Below are 24615 nucleotides of genomic sequence, written 5' to 3'. Positions count from 1 at the left end.
GGAATATCCCTCTGCAGCTTTCAAAAGAGGTAACTACAGAAAATGTTTCAAGGGTTCTTTCTAAAGAAGCTAGTGCAGTTTGTACAAACTATGCTCAGCAATTTTTTTAAAAAAACACCACAAAAACAGAGTAAAAAACGGCAATGAATTAAAACATTCAGTTAAAAGCTTTAAGGGCCCCCAAGAATGGAAGGAAGTAGCAGTAACTTCTCACCTTGCGTGTTAATCTTCTCTTTATCTCCCGTTTTTCTTCCTGTTCCTCTTGCTCATTCCGCGCTGGAAAAGATTTACAGTGTTGTAGACTGGTTGTACACGTGAAATATGAAAAATCTGGCAAGCACTGGGATGGGGTTATTGATATTTTGGTCTTTCCCTTCCGAGGGATGCCTGGGAGCAGTCAACGTCCTGCTACCTCTTTCCCAACACCTTCCCTTGAACACCTTGCAAAACATCCAAATCCTTTTTCCTCTAGCTAAGTGCCGGCATGAATTTCATTCCTTTAACTGGGCTCAGTTCATGCCAACTATTAGGCAGGGAGCCAAGGGGCTTCCTCAGCCATTACCTCTGTGCCTCAGGGTCTATCAGCTGTGGGGGGGAAAATAGGAACGATACCACTGCCAGCCTCAGTGCAGAGCACAGTGATAAGGCAAGCAGCTCAGAGTTCAGTCTGATGTAAAATTTTTGCTTTTATGGAACAGCTTCTGGAATGAGTCCCAGAAGCATTGCACATATAAGAAAAGAATTTGTGGCAATGAGCCACCCATGCAACTTGGTTGCATCTGATCCCATGAACTCCAGCTTTGCAAGTCTCAATGCTCAGTATCCTCTATGATGTTTACTGGGACCCATCATTACATTCTTTCAAATATATGCAGTTACAAACACCATTGGGTGCAAACTGTTACAGCTGTTGCAGCCAGTGAAAAGACGTAAATGGGCCTATTTTGCTGATTTATTTTTTTAACCTGCAGCAGGAAAATACAGGTGAAACTCGAAAAATTAGAATATCATGGAAAGGTTCATTTCTTTCAGTAATTCAACTTAAAAGGTGAAACTAATATATGAGATAGACTCATGACATGCAAAGTGGGATATGTCAAGCCTTTATTTGTTATAATTGTGATGATTATGGTGTATAGCTGATGAGAACCCCAAATTAACAATTTCAACTTTGGGGTTCTCATCAGTTGTACGCCATAATCATCACAATTATAACAAGCAAAGGCTTGACATATCTTGCTTTGCATGTCACGAGTCTATCTCATATATTAAACTCCAGTAGCTAATGAAAACAACTGCTTACATAAATGGACTTTTCCATGATATTCTAATTTTTTGAGTTTCACCTGTAGGTAATAGCCAGGGCCCAGCTGCAGGTACCTGGATATACATCTCTGTGTATATGGGCCTTTCCTTTTGAATGCCTTACATGTGCCTGGCAAAGTCACCAGACTGATTGTTTTTCCCCCAAAAAAAGAAAAACTTGAAAAATTGCTTTGGGGAGGCTTTGTAATTGTCAAAAGGGACAGCCAATTAACACTGCACATCCTTAATATGCAAAATGGAAGAGTGGGTTTTCCCTAAGTGCAATCCTTAAATGTATTTGTATATCTGACCTAAAGGAGGCGAGTGTGGTACCATAGTAAAGAGGCCACTCAAATCATGTGTTTCTCTACAAATCCTTAGTTTCCAAAAGCACAACCTACTCATTATAACTCAGTTGCTAACTACATCAAGCTTAGACATACAGGGTGGTATCCAATGCACTATAGGAATGCAACCCTATGCACATTTACCTGGAAGTAAATCCTGCTTAAATCAGTGGATTTAAGTTTACTTCTGAGTAAACATGCACAGGAGTGTATTGCAAAAGAACAAGAGCATAACTTGGACTTCCTTGGCTGACAACTTGTGACTCAAAGATGTTCTCCCCTAAGTACCAAGCTGAAAATGCTGATAGCTGTTCAAGACAAGTGTTGTGAATATAGCTTCACAGGAAATCTGCTTTAAAGGAGGACAGTAATAAAAGGGCAACAAAAACCTGCTTGTCCCTAGCAGAGAGAGGGGTGGAGCTGAAGGGGCCCTTTGCCCAGAGACCTGAGTACGCCATCACCCCATATCCCTCACAAGCTTGTAATTACTCACGTTTGAGAATGTTCCTCTGCTCCAATTCTTCAGCAGTTGGCCTCTGGCTCAGTCGTCTGCGGAAAAAGCTCAGGATCAGTTTCTGGACCATATCATGCCCTCAGACATCCAGTGTGCTCCCAAGTTACTCTCTGCCCCATAACACAGAAACTGGGAAGATGACTTTGCCCTGGCATGATGGGCCCTGGTAGTTTCCTTCCTGCTGCTGACCAAGGGGAAACCAAACATGCTGTGTCATATCAGGAATGCCCCTACAATCTCCACCTCAGGCTAACTGGCTGAGAGATGAGATGCAGGTGTCTCGACTTGTCATCTTCTTCCCTCCCTACTCTTGCAAGCACGACAAGCTCCGCTCCGTGCTCTTCCTTCCCTATGCTTATGTGAGCCTCCAAACTGTGGCCTGCTTGTCCAAAGAGGCAGTGAAACAAAGGCGGCTAACAGCCCAGAAACGACGTCGAAGCATGCTTAGAACAATAATGGCTCTTCTTTGCCTCCTCAGTCCTCACTTTCCCTCTGAAAACCTTTATGCAATTTCTTAATGACGAATTAACAGTGGTCAAACGCACTTTCTCCTGCCAGCGTATATTTTGCCTACAACAAACACAAGCATTTGGTGTAAAGGGCAATTGCAAAGCAAGCATATTCTAGGACATAAGAGCAGCCGAAGAGTTGGGGGAGGGGGGGGAAAGTGATGTAAGAAAAACATAGATGGCTGCGAACACTGTTGTTCCCAACCTGCTGTGACATTCAATAGCAGTTTTGTCTCTGGCTTCAAGTAACTCATTCTCCCTAAGGCCACAGATGGTTATTAGTGCTGTGCTGAAAGCTGTCCTCTATGTTTTCTAATGCTTTCTTCCCCTGAGAAAGAGGCTTACATTTTTCTGCCTCATTCTCAGGGCACCTTAGAATTTCTCAGCAGGTGTGGGGGTTTCAGCTTGCCTTACTGTTGCGAGGTGCTCAAGGGTGATGTGTGTGTGTTTCTTTCCAGTAAACATTGCTCTAGCACTCTGCAGCCTCCCCAGCTGCCCTTGCTTCCTGATTGAAAAATCCCCTTCAGAGAAGTTACCCCCTGGGCTTCAATTGGAGCGATGGCACCAGGAAAGGCTACAGAGTACAGACCACCAGTGAGTAGTTCATAGAATGAAAAAGGGATACTTAACAAGCAGCCCTTGCCACCTTAAAAGTGAAGTAAGCATGATGAAAATATTGCACCCTACCCATGAGAACCTGTAGTTCAAACTAGGGGATGCCTCAAGCATTTGATCAAGGGTGCTCACAAACGCCGACCAAAAGCCTCTGATCAGATGCTTGAGAGCAGGATTGAGATGAACACAGACTTGTGTGCAGGGCTGCCTTCTGCCCAGTCCTATAAAGTGCCACCTGCACCTTCCACAGCCTGAAGGTGAAGAAACTTACCTTCAGGCTGGCAGAAGGAAAGGCATCCTACCAACACCCCTGGTACGAGAGATGCTGCATGGACCAGTTGAATTTCCCCCACTGGGGACGCTGGGAACTGTTACATCCCCAGTGGGAAAGTGGTACCACACACATCAACCCCAGCAAAGGAGAAGGGGGCTGGTCATTTGATGGGAGCAGCATGTACCACATCACTGTCCGACTGAAGATGCTAGTCACCTGATCGGCAGTTGCAGTGACCTCCTTTGAACTTTGACAGGCATCAATCACCTGACACCATTATGAGATTCAGTGACCGACTGGTGACCATAAAAGTTGGCTTGTGGGGAGAATAATAATAATAATAATAATAATAATAATAATAATAATAATAATTTATTTATACCCCGCCCATCTGGCTGGGTTTCCCCAGCCACTCTGGGCGGCTTCCAACAGAACATTAAAATGCAATAATCTATTAAACATTAAAAGCCTCCCTAAACAGGGCTGCCTTCAGATGTCTTCTAAAAGTCTGGTAGTTGTTTTTCTCTTTGACATCTGGTGGGAGGGTGTTCCACAGGGCGGGTGCCACTACCGAGAAGGCCCTCTGCCTGGTTCCCTGTAACTTGGCTTCTCGTAGTGAGGGAACCGCCAGAAGGCCCTCGGCACTGGACCTCAGTGTCCGGGCAGAACGATGGGGGTGGAGATCCAGCTCTGACTTAAGACGTCTCAGTTGCACCTCCAATGGGAAAGGGACTCTGCCAGGTCTCAGAGCCTCTGCAACTGTGGTGGGCACTGCTGTCTTCTGCAAGTAGATTTTTCATCAGAGTGATTGCATGAGATAAAGGGCTACATCCACCACAACCCTATCTTCTTAAGTGAGCCCCTCGTGGCTGTTACTAAGTACAAATAAACCTGCTACATAACTCAGGCTCAATGTAAGAGAAGATGAGCGTTATACTTCATATAATTTTGGAACCGATGAAAATATGAGAAACTGGCAAAGTGCTTTAAAAAAAAGGTCAGGATCATGCCACGTGTGTTCAGAATGAACTTATATTCAAGGGCACACTTTAAAAGGGGACAGCTCTGTTTAAGTACCGCTAATCACGATTATTATCCTTACAGTGCACAGCCAGTGTTACAAAGAGGATGTTTGAGAGAGTTCACCTTAGGACTGTAAAGCAATTAGACGCGTGGCTTTATCTAGCTGGGCCTGGGAATAAAAATATAAAGCTGCACAGTTCAGCATTGCAATGGGTAGCTTTGTTGTGCTCGTTGCAACACGTAGCAAGCAGGTTATGTAATGGCTTTTCAGAAGCCTCATTAGAACAGCTTGTTAAAAGGAGGAACACAGGCTGTGGAAACAAGCATTTTCACGGAAATGTTAAAGGGGCTTTGAACCTGGCAGAAAAGGAAAGTAGGTAAAAGCTGCCAACAGTCAACTACAAAAGTATGTTAACACTGTCCATTTCCAATCGTCCTCAACCCTTTAACTTTTAGCATAGCAAAAGCAAAAAACACAGCATTTCAGAGTATCCGCCCCACCAAATAACTACAACAAAGATGCCAAGCTTTTTGTCTATATTTGAGATTTTGGTGAACCTTCTGCAGCCATCCTAACTCTATGTCAAGCTGCTTATAAAGGGATACCTGATCTGTATTCAACCATCTTGAAGCTACATGACTGCTGACTTCATTCACTCACTAGAGCAGTGTGGTGTAGTGGTTAGTGTGTTGGACTAAGACCTGGGAGACCAGGGTTCAAATCCCCACTCAGCCATGAAGCTCACTGGGTGACCCTGGGCCAGTCACTGCCTCTCAGCCTAACCTACCTCACAGGGTGGTTGTGGGGATTAAATGAGGAGAGGGAGAACCATGTATGCTCCTTGGAGAAACAGGTAGGGTATAAATGCAATTAAGAAATAATAGAAATGTAAGATTTTTGCCCAGGATAAACAAGGCACCATTGGGAGGGGGTTGGGAAGATGTTAACTAAAAGCACGCACTGTGTGATGTCAAGAAATTTGACAAGAACATCTATAAAATTGGAATCTAGTCCTGAACACTCAGTGAATTGACAGTTTTATAACTCTAGCAAGTTTATGACTGTCAGAGCACAATGATTTCAGACTTCTCAGTGCACTGCAAAGAGATAAAGAATAAAGTCACCATTCTCATTAAAGAAAAAAAAGGGGGAGGAGAGAAGAATTCCAGAGCAACAATAACCCAAGCAATCAGTCAGTATTTTATGGGAGAATTGTGCTCAGAGTTTCCAAAACCTCTTTCATATCGTTACTGCCACACACTCTCAATATCATTGTAGTGTTCTCTTTCATCTGCCAAAAGCAACAAGAAAAGCTTCTTCCTTCTTTTATTTCTGTCGGTAGGGATCAGCTTTCAACCTTCTTTCCCCCCACTGCCAACCTCTTTGTGTCCCAATCACCGGCAGGGGTTAGGGATGGCTGTCCTATAAGCTGCTGTGCTCAGGACTGTTTTGAGTTGGTTCTGGGATCTGGCCCTATGCCAAGGGCTGGTCAAGCAGCAGCCATCTACTCAGTTGTGTGTGTGTATATGTCTGTATGTTTATATACACACATACACTATTTTTCCCCAAGAAAAAAGTGCTGGTACTCACCAGCAAGCAGGGGGAGGGGCCAGCATGTGGGGTGGGGTGTGGCCTGATGCCAAGGCTGGGCGGTGAGGGCAGGTTAGTTGTTTGATGCTCCCTTGCCCACCTACCCACCTACTGGGGTGCCCTACCTGAAGATGCTGGGGGTGGAATCACCTCCTTGCAAGGCAGATGCTCTACCTAACTCTCCCCATTTTGGCTACACACACACACAAATATATCCAAAGGGTATCATTGTGAATAGAAAGGGATTTTACCAGGTGGAATTGTGCTTGAGGCTTCTATTATTTTCAGCATCTTTTAAAGAGCTGCTTTCGAAGGCAGGATTTGGATGTGAGATTCCATAAAGGGTGGCCGAAGAAATGGGGGGCTTTCTACAGCAGGACCTAGACCCTCCCCTAGAGAGAGCAACCAGGCACATCTGTATTATTTTGTTTTCACCCCTGTCTTCCCACATTTTGTGCTCAATAAGAGGTAGCTCCACAGACCACACCCCAGAGGAGTCCCAGGTGGCCTCCTGAACTCTCTTCTTCTCAAAATCAGTTACCTGTCAGGAATAGCCAACCAAAGTACTTCATACTGATTTGTTAAAGCCGTATGGGGAGCATTCTGGGCTGAAAAAGTGAGGTATAACTATTTGTAACAAACCAAGAAAAAAACCAGAAAGCTCCCTATTAAGCAAAGGTTGGATGGCCATCTGTCATGGATACTTTTAGCTGAGATTCCTGCATTGCAGGGGGGTGGACCGGATGACCCTTGGGGTCCCTCCCAACTCTACAATTCTATGAACAATAGAGGTCATTCTTGCAGTAGTTCTCAGTGCACACACTGAGCAGTACTCTTAACGTTCATTCAAGAAAATCAATTTCCTCCAGTGCCGCACACCTCATTGCTGCAAACTTTTAGTAAACATAACTGTTCTCATTTGGCTGTTTATGTTTCCCTCCAGGGCAATTTGAAGAACCTTTTGTGTAATGAAGAACGCTGAGTAATTCGCGGCACAGTTGGGGAAGGCTGCAGCGACTGCAGTGATGACGATGAGTCAGAGTGGCAATGACCAAGTTCTCCATGTGGCAACAGGAACCTTTAGAGTTCCACTGCAAAGTCTGGAGGATGGGGAACAGGGACAGGTCCAACTAGACCTGACATTAAATGCATCCTTGCATTTAAAGTGCAGTTGTTGTTGTTGCTTAATTCGAATCACATCAGCTAGAGGGGCCTGGTAATATTCAGGATCACAGCAGGTATAGAGCAGGAATGCAACCCTTTCCTCCCCTGCTTCAGAAAAATCCTTTTTCTGAAGCTAGTATTTTTCACATTAGGAGGAAATCCCACCAGTGCCAGTAAAGGATTTCTCTGCCCACCAAATGCCAGCTTCAGAGAAGGGATTTTCCTCTTGGGGCAGGAGACCCAAGAAAGCAGAAGGAAGTTCAAGAAAGGGTGGGGGAATGGGTGTGAAGAAGCAGCAGTGAAGATTGACTCAAAATATCTCACCACGTTATTTGACTGCCTGGCTCTTATAAAGTTCTATTCAAATTCTGCCTTGATCCAGACATTACAAAACTGATGTGAAAGAGCAACAGGTTTGGGATGAGGGCTGACACACCCATTGAATAATTTTCCAAGGGTGCTGTTATGTATTGGGTTTAACACGTTATGATTCTAACCAATCGCTGAGCGTAGGTGGATGAAAGTTCTAATGGCAATCTCTGTCAACTGTCAACTGGCAGTTCTTCTTGTTGGGCTTTCAGAGTGTGTTCTTGTTTTAATATGGAAGTGAGCTGTTGAATAAACGAAGTTATATTGGGCTTCTGACTGTTCCTGAATATTTAATACTGGCGACGAGGATGGGATGCTGGCCCTCCCGGTTTTGAGGCCTGCCACTCACAGTGAGCTTGAGTTGGAGGCCTGGATTTGAGGCCTGAGTTGGCACTGCAGCACCGCCCTGCCACTCATAGTGAGTGCGACATCAAGTCACGCTGGACTCTGCGGAGAACTCCGGTAGTGAGGAAGGGCCAGCAGCGCCTTCGCAATCAACCAGCACAACACAAGCGACAGCTCAAGGTACGAAAATGGCCACTGGGCAGACTAGGCCACCACCAGACTTCGACTTGAGCCACCCCGAGCAATGGCCACAATGGCTCCGCCGAATAAAGAGCTATGTTCGGCTTCAAGGGTTTACTAGGGAAATTGATAAAGTAGATGTACTTCTCACTGTGCTGGGAAGTTCCGCCATCACTCTACTGGAAGGTCTGATGGCACCCAGGGACATAGAGGCCTGCACTTTCGATGAGCTGACACAGGCTATGACAAGACACCTCGCGCCTCAGCCAACTAAGAACCACTGCCGCTACGACTTGGCGCACAGAGTGCAACAAGCGCAAGAGTCAGCGAGTGAATACATCACCGCGCTCCGGGCAATTGCGATGTATTGCCAATTCACGGACATCGAGGAACGACTTCTCGAAAGATTCATCACTGGCGTGCGAGACAGCCGTCTCCGCCGCAAGCTGCTGGCAAAAGATGACATCACAATGATGGAAGCAATTAATATGGCCACAGCCTTTGAGAAGGATAACGCCCATGAGGCGGCCTACAGCCTACATGCCGAAGTGAGAACTCACCGCATACAGCGAGACCGGTCACCTTCAGTAGATTCCCACAATGGGGATGTCCACCGAGCTTCGGACAGATCCGACCGACACCACAGCTCTCAAGCTACGAGCACATTGTCGAACCAGCGATCATCTGACGCCCCTCAAGGGACCTGCGCCAGCTGCGGAGAAAACCACGAGCGGCGGACATGCAGGTTTCGGAATGCCACATGTCGCCGCTGTGGGAAAACTGGGCACATTGGTCGAGTCTGCCACTCCAAGACCTTCGGAGCACGACCCAAGCAACGTGTCCATGAGGCCTACATAGAGGAGGAGTTACAGTCCACCTCTTCAGCCAGGGTACTGCAACTTCCGTCCCCGGGGCCCAATAAGCTTAGGGTGCGACTCAAGATAGAGGGATCCCCGTGTACTATGGAGTTGGATACCGGCTCATCCTACTCCATAATATCTGCTAAGACTCTGAAAGAGCTTTGTCCTGACGGCGGTCCTCCTCTCCGCCCGGCCCCCATAGTTCTGCGGGACTTCCAGAGGAAAAGAATACAGCTAAAGGGTATGGGCACCTTCAAGGTCCAGTTTAAGAAGTACACCAAGAATTTGAACCTCATCATAACTAAAGGCCCATTCACTAGCCTTCTAGGCCTAGCATGGTTCGGGCCATTAGGCTTAAGCATTTCAGGGCTTAATCAGATTTCCCCAGGGGCAGAATTCGAATCAATCTGCCAGGAGTTTCCATCAGTCTTTGATGGAACCCTGGGCCTGTACAACGGACCCCCGATTTCCCTACGGCTGAACCCCACAGTGCAACCCATCCGGGTCAAGGCCCGTAGAGTCCCATTTGCGCTGAAACCCAGGATCGATGAGGAGCTTGATCGCTTAGTCGCACAAGGGGTCTTAGAGCCGGTAGATTCGGGAACCTGGGAAACCCCAATTGTCACACCGGTTAAGCCAGATGGCTCAGTCCGTATTTGTGGTGATTACAAATGCACCCTGAACCGGGCCTTACAGGACCACGCATACCCGGTTCCAGTAGTGAACCACGTGTTAGCGACCCTGGCTGGGGCCAAGATTTTCGGGAAGTTAGATTTAGCACAAGCTTATCAGCAGCTGCCCGTTGATGAGGCCACCGCAGACGCCCAGACAATCGTGACTCACAGGGGTGCTTTCAGGGTCAAACGCCTACAGTTTGGAGTTTGCGTGGCCCCAGGGTTATTTCAGAGCCTAATGGATCGTCTCCTTAAAGGCATTCCCGGAGTCACACCGTTTTTCGATGATGTGCTGATTGCCGCATCATCAAAAGAGGACTTTACCGCCAGATTACGGACAGTGCTCCAACGCTTCCAGGCAGCAGGACTTAAAGTAAAGCAGAAAAAGTGCCTGTTGGGAGTTAGCAGTGTGGATTTCCTGGGGTTCCGGGTTGACGCGGATGGCCTGCATCCAGCAGAGGACAAAGTGCGCGCCATTTGCGATGCCCCAGACCCAAAGAACAAGGCAGAGTTACAAGCCTTCTTGGGACTTCTTAATTTTTATCATGCATTCCTGCCACACAAGGCAGCCGTAGCTGAGCCTTTGCACAGGCTCCTGGACAAAAAAGCACCATGGATCTGGGGCCCTCGACAGGCCAAGGCTTTCCGAGGGGTCAAAGACTTGCTTGTGTCCAACTCAGTGTTGGCACACTTCGACGAAAAGCTTCCGGTGGTGTTGGCTTGCGATGCTTCCCCTTATGGAGTGGGCGCAGTACTGGGCCACCAGCTCCCAGATGGGAGGGAAGTTCCAGTGGCTTACTTCTCCCAAACTCTCACGTCGGCAGAGCGCAACTACTCCCAGATCGACAAGGAAGGTTTGGCAATAGTTAAAGGAGTCAAAAAGTTTCATGACTTCCTTTATGGTCGGCCTTTCACAATCATTACAGACCACAAGCCACTCCTGGGACTCTTTGCGCCCGACCGCCAGACACCCCAGATGCTTTCGCCACGAGTATTGCGCTGGTCCATTTTCCTGGCCGGGTACCAATACTCACTACAGCACCGACCTGGGAAAGCCATGGGTCACGCAGACGCGCTCAGCCGCTTGCCACTGCCGGAGAGCGGCCCTGACCCTGCTCCTGCCCACCAGATCCTGCGCCTGGAAGACTTACCTGACCAGCCCCTGCATGTGAAGGACATTGCTGCCGCAACCGCGAAGGACAGACTATTGGCCCGTGTCTCGGACTGGGTGGGGAGGGGGTGGCCCGGGAAGCCGGGTCCAGAATTTTCATGTTACACAGCCCGCAAAGACGAGCTGTCTACTCACCGAGGATGCGTGTTATGGGGTAGCCGTGTTATAGTCCCCACCCCGTTAAGAAAAAAAGTCTTAGAAGGGCTGCATGTGTCTCACCCGGGAATTGTCCGGATGAAGGCATTGGCCCGTAGCTATGTGTGGTGGCCAGGCATAGATGCGGAGATAGAGGGTTGGGTGAAACGTTGCGAGCCCTGCCAGGTCTCCCGGCCGGATCCACCCAAGGCTCCAGTACAGTCCTGGGAGTCCACACAGTCCCCATGGTCCCGGGTGCACGTGGACTTCGCGGGGCCTTTTCAGGGCCAACTCTTCCTAATAGTGGTCGACTCTCAGTCCAAGTGGCTAGAGGTGGTGCCTACCTCAACCGTGTCCACGAGAGCAACTATAAACGCGCTTAGGAAGCTATTTGCAACACATGGCTTGCCAGACACACTGGTGAGTGATAATGGGACTGCTTTTACTTCGGCGGAATTCAAAGAATTTGTAACAAAGAATGGAATCCGCCACATTCGTTCCGCTCCTTTTCACCCAGCCACTAATGGCCAAGCTGAACGCATGGTCCGTACTACCAAAGACGCACTGAGGCGCATAGTGCATGGTGACTGGACTCTCCGGTTAGCGGAGTTCTTATTGGCCCAACACACCACTCCAAGCGCAGTGACTGGCCGGAGCCCAGCGGAGTTGCTTATGGGAAGGAGGCTCACTACCCTCCTTGATCGTATGCACCCCGACCGGGCTCTTGAGCAACGGCCATCGACTGTGGTGCGGGGGGCTCCTAGAGTGTTCTTCCCTGGGGACACTGTGTACGTCCGGAACTATGGGCCCGGACAGGGTTGGGTCCCAGGTACCATTGCCCGCTGTACAGGTCCGGTCTCCTACGAGGTAGGGCTGGAGGGGGGTCTGGTTTGGAAGAGACACCTTGACCAGATCAGAACCAGGACACCTCCGAACAGGGAACTTCAAGCGGAACCAGAGTACAGAGAAATGGGTACTTTGGGAGAATCTGTGCCCAGGCCAGGGTGGGAACCAGATGGGTTGCCGGTGACCGAGTTACCCCAGCAAGGTGACCTCAGGCCGGAGTCCTCAATGGTGCCATTGGCTTCAGAGCTGGCCTCCCCACTTAGACCGCAGGTACCGGAGGAACCTCCTGGGTCACCCATTCGGGCACAGGAACCACGACGGTCCCAGCGGGAGCGGTAAAGGCCAGCACACTTTGATGACTATGTTTGTTCCTTTTGTTAGGAAGTTGGGGGGAGGAGTGTTATGTATTGGGTTTAACACGTTATGATTCTAACCAATCGCTGAGCGTAGGTGGATGAAAGTTCTAATGGCAATCTCTGTCAACTGTCAACTGCCAACTGGCAGTTCTTCTTGTTGGGCTTTCAGAGTGTGTTCTTGTTTTAATATGGAAGTGAGCTGTTGAATAAACGAAGTTATATTGGGCTTCTGACTGTTCCTGAATATTTAATAGGTGCTGACCTGGAAGACAGCACTAAACTGCTGACCAAGAAGCCAACACGAGACTGTATGATTCCAGAACCCTCTCAGTCTCTCCCAGAGACACACACCAGGACAGGTTGACAACGTCTCTCTCCCCGCCCACGTTTTGCTGCCACAAATTACCCCTCTCCTTTGTCTTGTGCTCACTTTCCTCCCAGCGCCATTATCAGTAGGGTTGTTTTTTAAAATAAAATAAAATAAAACAAGTAATTTCCTCCTAGTATTGTTTCAGATTCATGTTTCGTACCTGTTGTATTATGGAACAACTGTGGCTTTTTGACTGATATACTGACATGTCATACACACAAGGCGGCAACCAATTTGCGCAGGGATTCTGTTCCCGGGCCCCACACACATCGATGGAGCGTGCCCTGCCCTGTTATGCCCCACCCACCCCAGTTCTGCCTTCTTCTGGGTCAAAAAGGACCCATGTGTCAGTGATCGTGTCTCCATTGGACACACCTAAAATGGCCGCCACCTGTACTAATTTCCATTCACACCAGTGGGCGTGGTGTGGTACAACAATGAGCATCATTGAACAATGTCCCTATTCCCCTACCCCTTTCCACACATGCATGCTTCTGTTCCCTCATGATTCCTTCATGAAAACAGGGAAGAGCTGCACCCCAAATGTTATCACTTTATTCCTGAGATTTTCCAGGTTTAGTGGATCGTGAATGTATTTTTAATGGAATCAAATAACAAGAAAATGAGCACTAGACGTGCACTATATTTCATTAGCTTTCCAGAAACTGCTTTTACATCATGTGAAAAGTCAAATATAATGCCGAAATTGAAAGTTAGGGAAGCATTGTGAAAATGGAGTAAGCTGCTACGCGAATGCAGCCTGAGCTTATTTTTTGTTATGGCAATCTCTGTGTCTTCATGGAGCTCAGCTCTGTTCCGCCAAAAGCCTCTACTAGTGCTCACTCCTGAGTTGAAACAGCCGAAAGAATTTGTATAAGACATTTTAATCAGCTTTCTTGTGTGGATGCAGAAATCTAGTTCAGTCTCAGCAGTGATCATTATTTCCTAATGAGTCTGGTACTAAAAATGTGCGGGGGTTTTCTTCTTCTTCTATGTTTTATGTTCTTTCTGCAAATAATGTAGGTAATTTAATCAGCTGGCTGTTCCAAGACTCTGGGGGCTTCCTTTAGAATGGTAAAAGTCTGTTAGAAAAGTTGTTAAAATTGTCAGCTGGAATCGTACTTTGCACCTCAACTTTCCCCAAAGGACCAGAAGGGTTTTACTCCCTTAATTTAACTTGAGATCTATGTCATTATGTGCCAATTCCTTAGTGATCAGGAAAGAATGATGAAGTTTTGGAAATGTTATTATAGTATAAAGAAATTGACCAAGTGTTCTAACTGTTGATACTGAAAACTGGCTGGGCCAGAAAATTAAGGGATTATTCTGAAGTGGGAGACTTGGCTGTGTGGGTGCCACACACATCTCCTTGAGCTCCTCAGAGGAAATGTGGGGGACAAGTGCCACAAAAGCTCTTTTACTGTTAGCTCTGGGATTGAAAGTGCTTATCTTTGGCTGGACGCTGCGCTGCCCTCTTGTTAAGTTCAAGAATAAATAGCTGGATAGCTCAAGTTGCCTTATGCATTTGGTGTGGGTCAAAGGGAGGAAATTGCACGGTTCTTACCTTGTCAGCTTTGTCCCGATTTGCTGCCTCAGCTCAAGCCTCTCCTCATCGGTCTGCATGGGTAGGATGTTCTTTTCCTCCAGTTCTCGTTTGGATGGCCTGTTGCTAAGTTTGATGGCTAAAGAATCTTTCCTGCAGACTTTCATAGCAAGGGAACCTTGGGCAGAAAGAAGAATTTTAGACTGTGCTACATCTTCATCTATAGCACTAGGATCACAGCAACACAGACTTTTTTCCTACATAGGAAGACGGATGCTATTCTGATCTTCAAACTAGAAACCTCTTTTAAAAGCCTTTCCACTGGTTCAGTGTGCTACTTATTAAGGAAATGCAAATTATTATTTTGTACCTCAGCTCTAGACAGGCAGTGTGAATGCAGAAGTGGCTCCGGCCTTAGCCCAGAAAACAGTGTCTCTTTTTCACCGAAGACCTATTGCTGCCATCATTGTGATACAAGAGGGCAGCAAGCCCCTGACAGGCTCTCCATTGCATCAAAGCAACAGCAGTTTAGAGGAAGGACTGTGGGGCAAGGAAACAAGCCTTGCACTCATCTTCCTGCTCCATGGTCCTTAACACAATGCATACCACCCTGCGGATGGGAATGATATGTGGGCTTGAACCTAAGGACTTTAAGGAGGGAGCAAGTCACCTTGCTGTCCTTCAGCTTCTTCGTGCCTGTTGCCAAGGCTATCACATCTGTCTACAACACTGTGTTGTTGTTATCAGCAGCAGTTCTTACTTGTAAATAATGAGCTGTCCTCATCTTCCTCTTCGTCGTCATCCTCTTCTTCTCTTGCATAGAGGCATGAAGAATCTTCATAGTCAGATTCATGAGGCACATTTTCTTTATTGTCATCGCATTCGATCACAACCGTTGGCACTTGTCTCATGTCTGAAAGGCCTCCTGGTCCACATTTGGTGACACTGTCTCCGCCATGCAGACCAGAGCTTGGGGAAATCAGGGGGTGGGGGGTGGGGAGAGAAGGACATTGGAATGACTTGCTTCCCAAGCATCAAAAGGTTATGCTAGTGCCTTTTGAACAGATGTAACTTTTTTTTTTCCTACAGCAGGGGGGAAAGTTTTGAAGCGTAATCACTGGATGCAGAACATTTTCATGTCCTGGTATGAGCCCTGGCAATTCAGACCCACATTTGCAATGTGATTCAGTTCAAGCTGGGTAAAAGGTGAAGAGTGCCAGTTGGATAATGCCCACCAACACAGATGAAGGATAATGTAAATAAACATGCACGTGTTGCTTTAACAAGTAAAGTGGGCAGTCCTCTCCTGCAATTTTCAAAACTAGGCTTACACAATGGGTGAAGCACCCACTGTGGTAGCTCTTTAAATACTGTGTGCGTACTTGTTCTCATAATGCACAAATATAAAAACGTTTATCTCTCCTATTCTCCATTTTCACAGAACTCATGGTATAGTTTCTATGCATCAAAAAATCCAACTGAACGGCACTAAAAAAACACAGCCAGGGACTAAGTACACACCAGTTAAACAAAAAAGGGCAGAAAAGAAAGTGACTATTAGCAAATGTAATAATAATAATAATAATAATAATAATATTCAGAAGTACTAAAAACATATGATGCTGTAAGCTCCCTAAAACAAAGCATTTCTTTCTAACAGAGTTTTGGGCCAATTTGAGCAAATAATTCCAAAGTGTGAGAACTACCACCAAGGAGGCTCTGTTATGCTCTCCACAAATATTACCTCTGTAATGGAAGAACCCCTAAGCTGGGCCTGGTCTGCAGATCTCAAGAGATAAGTGGGCCTATAAATGCTTGCAAGTGGAAAGAGCATTCACCAAAATCCACAACTCATGGGGGACTTCCATATACAGTGGTACCTCGACTTACGAAATTAATCCGTTCTGAAGGCGCGCTCATAAGTCGAAATCTTCGTAAGTCAAAGGCGCCATCTCAGAATGGGAAAAAAATTCGGGAGTCGAAAAAAGCGCATTCAAATTTTCGTAAGTTGAGGTATCGTGCTGCCACTTTCCCTTCGCAAGTTGAAAATTTCGGAAGCGGCGGCCATTTTTTCGCTTCCGGAGGTCATTCGAAAGTCGAAAAATACGGAAGTCGAGTCGCTCGTAAGTTGAGGTACCACTGTACTGTAAAGCTCTTTTTATTCCACAAGGACTTCCCTACCATAAAGGGAGCTATAGCCAATGAATAGCAGTCCTCTAGTTTATCATAACAGGCCCCAATTTAAGCAACTTTGTACTGGCTGACAGTTCAGAAATGTTATGTGAACTAGTAGAAAAAAGGCATTGTGGGCTGGCAACCTGCACTTGCAGGGGGAGGCACATAGAGTTGTTGTGAGAGATGGGTGGGCCAAAATCAGAACGCAAGTGCATAAAGCAATTCAACAAGTATCAATGAGTAGGTCTAGCGCTAACTAAGTTTGTCAGTTAGCAGTGAAAGATATATGAAGATGCTGAACTTGCACGGCCCCTATTAAATTTCTACAGGAAAATTTGCCTGTGGATTGTGCCTTTGGGGAATAAAGCACTCTCTCCATTCACTGTATTGTTATACTGGTTATATTACACTTCAAAGAGATAATTTTGTTAATGCTATTTTACAGGCGTAACATAATAGCAATAATGAGATATTTATCGTTACTGAGCAAATTGAAGAGAGGAAATGGGTGCCTAGAGATATTCAGATTTTGCGCTATGAAGGATAAAAAAACACTGGTGATGAATTGGGATGGGAACATCGGTATTTGATTTTAATTACATTTATACGTTGAACGTGTTATCCCCAAAAAAGCGAATGTCAGCCTAAATCCTCCTAATAATATATAAATGTGTAACATCCCCTTAAAACTTTCAATTAACTTTTCATTTATGGATATGCTTCAATAATTTAAATTCAATTAGCCTTCATCCATTATTTTATTTTATTTTTTATATATAAAAAACTAACTCGACCTTCCTGCACATCTGTGCAATTCTTCAGTGATTAACATGGAAAATAAAATACAATATCCTTGAAATATAAAAGCATGGAATAATTCATTATATTAAAAGAAACCCTCAGTGAATGCCATATAGTTTAAGTTCTGAAAGCTGTATATGGATGGACTAGATCAGTGGTAGGAAACTTGTTCTCCAAATATTGCTAGACTCACAAGTCTCATCAGCCCAACCCTGCGTTGCCAACAGTCAGGGATGATGAGAGTTATAGACCAACAATATCTGGAGTGCCCAAGGTTGCCCACCTCAGACTAGATTAATGCGAAGTCAATCCTTCTCTGAAATCAGCACCCAAGATAACACACTACATACTCAAACAACACAAACACCTTGCATTCTGTAAGCATATCCTTATGGGCTACCACCAGAAATCTGACCTGCATCTAAGCAAAAGCTATTTCAAGCATGAGAAGGTGGAACCCATGCCATTCCATTATGTCACCTCTCTGGAGTAAATTCCACTTGGTTGGCTGTTATTTATGAGATTGTGTCCCGATTTGCAAATGAGAATCATACAGTGAGAGGAAATGTCCCATGTTCAATCTACAGAGTATTTGTGACTACGGGTCAACGTTCTAGCTAGCATTAACAGTTCCAATACTTCAGGGACGAGATTGTACTCTGCAAGCATACATCCCTGCCAGATTCAGAGCAATCTGATTGGGTGCCCAGGGTGGCATGGGGCGGTGCCAGCGGTGCGGGGGAGAGCGGTGCGGGGGGGGGGGGAGCTGCCCGCAGGGCTCTGAGGAGTCTGCCTGCCTCAACCGCCCTACAGCTTGCGGGGAGGCAGCAGGTGGACCTTTTGAGCAGCAGAGCCTGCGTGCGCCCAAGCCACCACATCTCTCAAGATGCGTAGCTTGGGCGTGCTGCAGGCCCCGCAGTGAGTACCACCTGGGATTTGTCACCCTTTCAGTGGTAGCACCCAGTAGGCCCACCCCTGTCGCTCCGCCTCTGATCCCTGCCTGGCTGTCACAATAAATACTCCTTTTTCTAATCCAAAGCTGGTTCAATTGTGTAAATGAGAAATTCCCACACCCCTCCGCTCTATCGCAAGTGTAGCTTGCTTTGCTTTTTCTGATGAGTGCTGGCCGCCATTGGGAGGTCCATTTCATACCTCTACCTTCAAGTGAGAGACATAAAAATATATTGTTTGCAGACTGGCAATCAGGTGGTTTTGCGCCACATGTCTGCCAATTTCAGCCTTCTGTCTCCTGTGCTCAGTTTCTGTCTGTTAGCTTGATATCCGAAGGAGCAGGTTAGAGCCTCTGAAAGTTTATAGTCAATTAATATAATTTAGTTTTAAAGATGCTACTGGACTCAAGCCTTTTCAGTCCTTGTTCATTTTGAGGCCTAAACAGCTTTGCAATCAGATATATTTGTGCGACACAATTCTATGCATGTTTACTCATAAGTAAGTTCGACCATCTTCAGTGGGGCTTACTCTCGAGTAAGTACAGATATATTGCAGTTTTTATATATACAGTCATAGTAATCAGTGTGTGTGTGTCGCCTTTCCAAAGATAACTCCCGTAACTGAAAGTAGTTCACATAAAAAACTGACAGTATAACCGGTAATAAATTAATGATACACAATAAAAAGTATAATATCAGTACAACATAACACTAACAAAAATAAACATTTAACAGTTCATTTCATGTGCTTTAAAATTTGAGCATTAAGCTCAGCAACAGGCCAAATAAAAATTTCCAATAACTTCACATCCAAAATATACTGTACATTATACAATGTATGCATATGATAGGCTCCTGTTGTCTCAATACATCTCTTGTTGAAGCTCATTACTACAAACACGGCAATAGATCTCCTTTAATTTTTCTTTTGAGGCAAGCAGAACTAACAGCAGCAATGCTGTCAAAAACATCCAGAAGAGACACTGTTTGGCAGAACCAACCTCTTAAAAAATGAAATGCATCTCTTCTGAAAATCTACACTAATCTCCTTGGAGACATTTGCCAAAACAGAGAATGTCTCAGCAAAATAACTTAAAAATGTATCAGGACATGTTGGCTTTGTAGATGCTTTGTCCACATGCATTATGAAAAGAGCAGGGGCATTTTCAGGGGGAAACAGCCACCAGCTTTTTAATCTTGTGAGGATTGTGGAAGTTAAGAGACATCATTTTTGACACTGAGTGCAACTGAAATAATTGGCGTATTATTTTGGTACAAAGCTTACTGCTTCAGGCTTATGGGAAATAGGTGGGGGCTATGCGCCTTTGTGCCACTGCTGCCCTCTTCAGTACTGCATCAATGAAATCAAATTTCTGAAACGTTGTACATTTGTACAGAGTTGCTAATTTGGCATATTTTTGCACTGCACCCAAAACTGAGGGGTTTTATTTTTATTTTTTAGGGGGATGGTTTACTTGTAGTGCCACATTGTTATTATTAGCTGCTATAAAATAGTGCTGCAGAGAAAAAGGAAGAGTAAATTTGAACGAGGTCTAGACAGCTAACAAGGTCGGTCAGACAGGATATATTAGCCATTGAAATAGCACACACACACACACACACACACACACACAGAGCGAATTACAGTCCCGCATCCTGACTCCCAGTATTCTTGCCTTCAGCCCTTGATTCGATTTACCAGACACGGTTCACATAGTTCTATTTCCTCTGAATCCACGAGGGCTAGAAAAATGCTCCTTCATTTTAAATAAATGAAATCTGACTTCCTGCAGCCATACTCTGCTCCCAAGATGGACAAACATCGTGTTGCTTGGGCATTCAGGGCCACTTAAAGCTCCACAAAGGTCCAGCATTCTTACAACTCTCTCTCTCTCTCTCTCTCTCTCTCTCTCTCTCTCTCTCTCTCCCCCTCCCTCTCCCTCTCTGCATGTGTGTTTTAGAGGTATTCCTTTATAACCATAGAAGTTCCAACTGATACTAGTTTGTACTCCCTTCCCAAATTGCTATTCAACTCAAATGGATCAAATTTAAGTCTAACCACGTGTCTCTAATTCGTTAAGGGTGCTGGGAATTGTATCTCTGTGAGGGGGATTTTCAGTTCTCAGGGTATGCTTTAAATATAAGAGGCCTTCACTTTCAGTAGTCTACATTTAACTAGGAGTTGAAAACAGAAACAAATCACATCACCTGTTTTCTGCTTATTAACCATAAAGCATGCCCTAGTAACTGCAGGCTTGATAGGAGTTTAGAAACGGGAACATCTATTGCTGTGGGGGAACAGATGCTTCTGTGAAGTCAAAAGGTGAGCATTCTTATTGCACACAGAATTGTGTCCACTCTTTAATTTACAACGGACCAAATTTTGCAATTAACAGTTAACACGAGCCTGCGCACATGGAAGGAATTGCCCCAGATGAAAACACAGGATGGGGCATTGCAATAATTTCTGTTGAGAATTCCCCTAACAAAGTTGCACTTTCAGGTAACGGGATGGAAGACTTAACATCCTGTTACAGATACTAATATAGGCTTCTACGTAACACAGAAATAATTGCCTCTGGGAAACCGACAAGCAGGCTGATTTGTTTACATTAGAAGATTGTAGTATTGTTTCGATTGGCTCCATGTCTGAGCAGATTTGAAGAAGTCTGTGTTTAACACTTAACATTAGGTTTTCTTAACTAAGAAGGGAATGTACTCTACAAGTGTGCAAACTTGCAAAATTAGAAGACTCCAAAAGCACAAAGCATGGTCTAATTCTGTATTTGTCTAGCACTACATGTGGAATGAATATAGTGACTGCAGTTGACAACAGAAGACTCTTCTCCAGCAGGTCTTCTTTCCATAAAATTACTTTGTGCTGATTATTAAACCAGACAGTCACTACTATTCATCTTTCAAAGCCACATTCATGAAGGGACCCTTGTTTGCCTTGGGCATATTGTTTCAGCTCCAACATCTGCCTGACCATTATTTTCTTAACCACGTTGCTTCATTTTAGAAAATGGTCATAACCACACAGATCCTAAGCCTCAACCTCATTCAAAGTCAGCTGTCACTACCTTCTCCACCACTAAATACATACAGTGAAACAAAATGAGGGCACTAATAGGAACTGTAATGAAGATTACCATCACGATTATGCCTAAGCCACTAGAACTGATCAGCAGAATATTTTTAGAAACCTGTGAAACTGGCACATGAAATGATAAGAAGTACACAGCATTTGAAGATGAAATAATTCCAGGTTGTAGCGATCTAGATAAATGGCTTAATGCCAAACGGCTTTCAAATGTCTTGCAGGAATTAGTCTCCAAATTACTGAAGCCTATCATATACAGAAAGTTATTATCTCAAAAGACAATGGGAACTGTCCGATTTGCACACAGCCTATAACATTCTTTTTTAAAATAAAAGAAAGCCCAAACTATGAAAGTCCTTCGCTGAAATCCAGGAAAAAGAGATGAGGATAACAATAATGGTTGCATCATCACCATTCTGAGATATGTTGCATAACAGAATAGATTGGTGTATCTCAAACTTCTGATAACGTGGGGGGGGGGGTTCCATATCAAAATGGGAAATATACATCACTTAAACACCCTCATGTTAAAGCATGTTAACAATTGCCACCTGCCCTCAGAGAGACCCAGCTTCTGTGAATTCTGCAAAATTCACTCTTTGGGGAGCACCTTCTCCGATGGCAGATGGTGGGAAGCAGCCTTGGACCATCAACAGGGTCCTAGACAGGCGGTCTTTCCCAGTCCTAAGTGGAGATACTGGGAAAAGAACCTGGGACCATCTGCGTGCAAAGCATATGGTCCACCCACTAGGATGTTGTTGCATCTTTGCTTTCTGAATGCTTCAGTGCAAAGAGATGGCAAAATTATCTCCAGCTTACAGAGGCTGAAGGAGGCAAGGCCAAAATTTTGACTCGTGTAGATATGAAGTATTGTATTTCTCTTCATAAACTCTAATAAAAATTATTATTATTATTATTAAAAAGAAGAAGAATACAATGCAAAACACCATGTTACCTTTCTAGCTTCTGCATGGTCATGGCCAGTGTCTTGTTCAACTCCTCGATCATGCGACACCCTGAAGGATGCATGGGCAACGTGCTGGATCCAGAAGGCAAATGTGGGCTGTGGCTGCCGTACTGATGCTGGTGTGCTAACTGTGATGGTAGAACCGTGTGGTGATGCGAAGCCAATGGTTGCTGGCAGCTCTTCTGTGTGGAATAGGGTGCAAGGGAGAGGTCTGGTCCCCCTAAAGGCATGCAAATCATGACTTTCTTTGGAGGTAGCGGAGGCGACAGCTTGACGGGCATACAAGGCAGTTTCACAGGCGCACCAGGATCTAGAAGATAAAAGTTTGAGAAACTCAGAGATAGGCAGATAAGCACTTGTGAGGTGGGGGCATTCAGGTCTCCTTAAAAAAAACAAAAACAGCATGGGAGTCTTTCCCCCCTCATGGTGCTCTCCCATGCACAAGAACCAAAGAGGAGTCTTGCTGGATCGCCCAACATCCTGTTTACACAAGGGCTAGCCAGAGGCCTACAGGGAGTCTGCTACAGGATCTGAACATGTGAGCCTTCTCCTGCTTGTGCTAACCAACAACGAACATTCAGAGGTAAGCTGCCTCTGCTCCTGGAGTCAGTCAACAGCCACCAGGGCTGTAGTACTCATTCACAGACTTTTCCTCTATGATTTTTTATCCAATCCCCTTTTAAAGTCATCCAAGCTGGTGGCCATCACTAGATCTTCTGGGAGCAAGTTCCATAGTTCAGTAATGTACTGTTCTTCCTTTTGTCTGTCTTGAATTTCCCAACATTCAGCTTTGTTTGATCGCAGAAGTTCATCAAACACCACCAAAGGGGGAGCAACACCTCTGTCTATACACTTTGTCTTTACATTGCATAATTTTATACATCTTTATCATGTCCCCCATTACTCACATTTTTTTCCTAAACTAAAACACCCTAAATGTTGCAGTATTTCCTCACAGGGGAGTTGCTTCAGCCCCCTGTTAATTTTGGTTGCCCTTTCCTGCAAACATGGCAGCAGAAGACAATACCACCATCGCCACATGGATGGATCCATTGCTTTGGATCTTTTGCTTCCAAGTACCACCTGTAAGTCAGATCCATCTACGTAGGTGTGATATTCAAGCTGTGCTTGATGAAGAAATATTACAGATACTGACAATGGGGGCGCGGGGGGGGGGAGGAGGAGGAATCAAACTGCAGTCACATGACAGGTAAGACACATTGGTTCAGTGCCAGCCTCTCTCTTGCTATCATTATCTATTACTGCATGTGGTATAAACTGACAGTGATTGACTGTTGATAGCTTGAGGGATATAAACACAATCAATGCAAAAACTTCATAATCAATGGAGTAATGCAAATCAACACTTTGGTCTACACTTTGATTCAGGATCTAGATAGATTCCAGAGCTACTAGCAGCGGCACCAAAAGAGGCCTACTAATATCAAGGGTCCACAAAAACCTGGCCCTGCATTTATTTATAAATACTAACTTTTTCATACTGCCGTTCCATAGACTGCAGGGCAGGTGTAGAATATAAACTGATTCATTAAAACTGAATACAAAAAAACAACAAAACGCTGCTACTGCCAGCCGTAATACAAGGCAGCAGTTAAAAATTATAAAGTTGACTGTGGGATTGGCTCCAGGTTCAGAGGCACTCTTACCTTTCTGTGTAATTATAGAAATTATAATGCCTGGGTACATAAAAATGTTTCCAACCTGCTGTTGAAAGGATTGTTTAGTAGATACGCTGACACATCCCAAACATCACAGTTTTGACAAGCATCCTGAAACTGTAATGGCTGGGAAAGCTGAACGTGTTCGAAACATAGACCTCATCATGGGAGATGTAAGGGGCGGGGAGTCTATTGTTGTACTTGAACCAGTTAAAAATGCACACACTTTAAAAAAGAAACAGTTGAAATCTCAGAAGATTTTTTTTAAATAACCCATTCCTCACAAGACATACTTCAAGTGAAATACTTTCTGCAGTCATGTGTCTCCTGCTACTGTTCCTGCCAAACTCTAGCAAATCGTTTCCCTCCATCACTTTCTGTTAATCATTCCCAGTGTGTCTTAAGTTTATTCTCACAAAATCCTCAGCACTAACACGCACGCACGCTATATTGCCGGAGCTATATTGAAAACCCGAAGGTCTTCATTTATAAGAATTCCTTCAAAACGGGACCCAACGGTGTCTCTGGAGAAATTAGCAATGGAATAAGGTTAATTTACTTTTGGCTTGGAAAAGATGATTCATTAGAGCTGATTGCTCATTTCCAGAGACTATGCAAATCTAATAATATCCCCAGAGGACACCATAAAGAATCTTAGAAATTTATGTCTTTCGACCCTTACACCCAGATTCTATGCATGTTTATTCGGAAATAAGCCATTCTGATTTCACTGAGACCTGAGGCCAAAC

The 24615-nt window shown here is 45.1% G+C and overlaps 1 protein-coding gene across 1 annotated transcript in view; it reads right to left on the bottom strand.

Moving 5' to 3' along the window:
- PHACTR1 (phosphatase and actin regulator 1) overlaps window positions 1-24615 on the bottom strand; it is a 250946-nt gene that overhangs the window by 14640 nt on the left and 211691 nt on the right. The window contains exons 8-12 of the mRNA XM_033154579.1: window positions 22176-22497; window positions 14952-15160; window positions 14213-14369; window positions 2146-2201; window positions 215-276 (exon numbers count right to left, since the gene is read on the bottom strand). Of these exons, the coding sequence (XP_033010470.1) occupies window positions 215-276; window positions 2146-2201; window positions 14213-14369; window positions 14952-15160; window positions 22176-22497 (806 nt within the window). The remainder of the gene's footprint in view (window positions 1-214; window positions 277-2145; window positions 2202-14212; window positions 14370-14951; window positions 15161-22175; window positions 22498-24615) is intronic.

The sequence above is a fragment of the Lacerta agilis genome, chromosome 7, assembly GCF_009819535.1.
Source record: "Lacerta agilis isolate rLacAgi1 chromosome 7, rLacAgi1.pri, whole genome shotgun sequence".
NCBI classification, from domain to species: Eukaryota; Metazoa; Chordata; class Lepidosauria; order Squamata; family Lacertidae; genus Lacerta; species Lacerta agilis.
Note: the sequence above shows the minus strand (reverse complement) of the source record. Positions and strands in the feature narration are given on the sequence as shown.